The 347-nt window shown below is 66.0% G+C and overlaps 1 protein-coding gene across 1 annotated transcript in view; it reads left to right on the top strand.

Annotated features, from left to right (window-relative positions):
• Window positions 1–347, top strand: part of ETH_00037840 (uncharacterized protein) — a gene marked incomplete at both ends in the record, with an annotated part of 2,759 nt that overhangs the window by 1,729 nt on the left and 683 nt on the right. The window contains one exon of the mRNA XM_013374735.1: window positions 3–309. Within this exon, the coding sequence (XP_013230189.1) occupies window positions 3–309 (307 nt within the window). The remainder of the gene's footprint in view (window positions 1–2; window positions 310–347) is intronic.

Below are 347 nucleotides of genomic sequence, written 5' to 3'. Positions count from 1 at the left end.
CACTACACCTGCTGCTTCTGCTGCTGCTGCTGCTTCTGCTGCTGCTGCTGCTGCAGAAGACCACCCGTCGAGCAGCACCCCAGGGACTCCAGGTTTTGCTGCTCCTGAGTTGGAGGGCAACGCGAGGACTCCGCAGAGCCTCTGCAGCACAGCGCCTTCTCCTGCTGCTGCTGCTGCTGCTGCTGTGTCTCTGACTCCTGCTGCAGCAGCAAAGGAGCAGCTGCGCAGGATACGCGCCAAGGCGGGCGAGGAGTCCCCGGGCGCCAGCAGCAGCAGCAGCAGCAGCAGCAGCAGCGACTCTGCAGAGAAGTGCGCGGGCGCTGCTGCTGCGCGCTGCAGCGCGGAGT

Source organism: Eimeria tenella, genomic scaffold, assembly GCF_000499545.2.
Source record: "Eimeria tenella Houghton genomic scaffold, Eth_scaff2243, whole genome shotgun sequence".
Lineage (NCBI taxonomy): Eukaryota > Apicomplexa > Conoidasida > Eucoccidiorida > Eimeriidae > Eimeria > Eimeria tenella.
The sequence above is the reverse complement of the archived record's forward strand: the minus strand, read 5'-3'. Positions and strand labels throughout refer to the sequence as shown.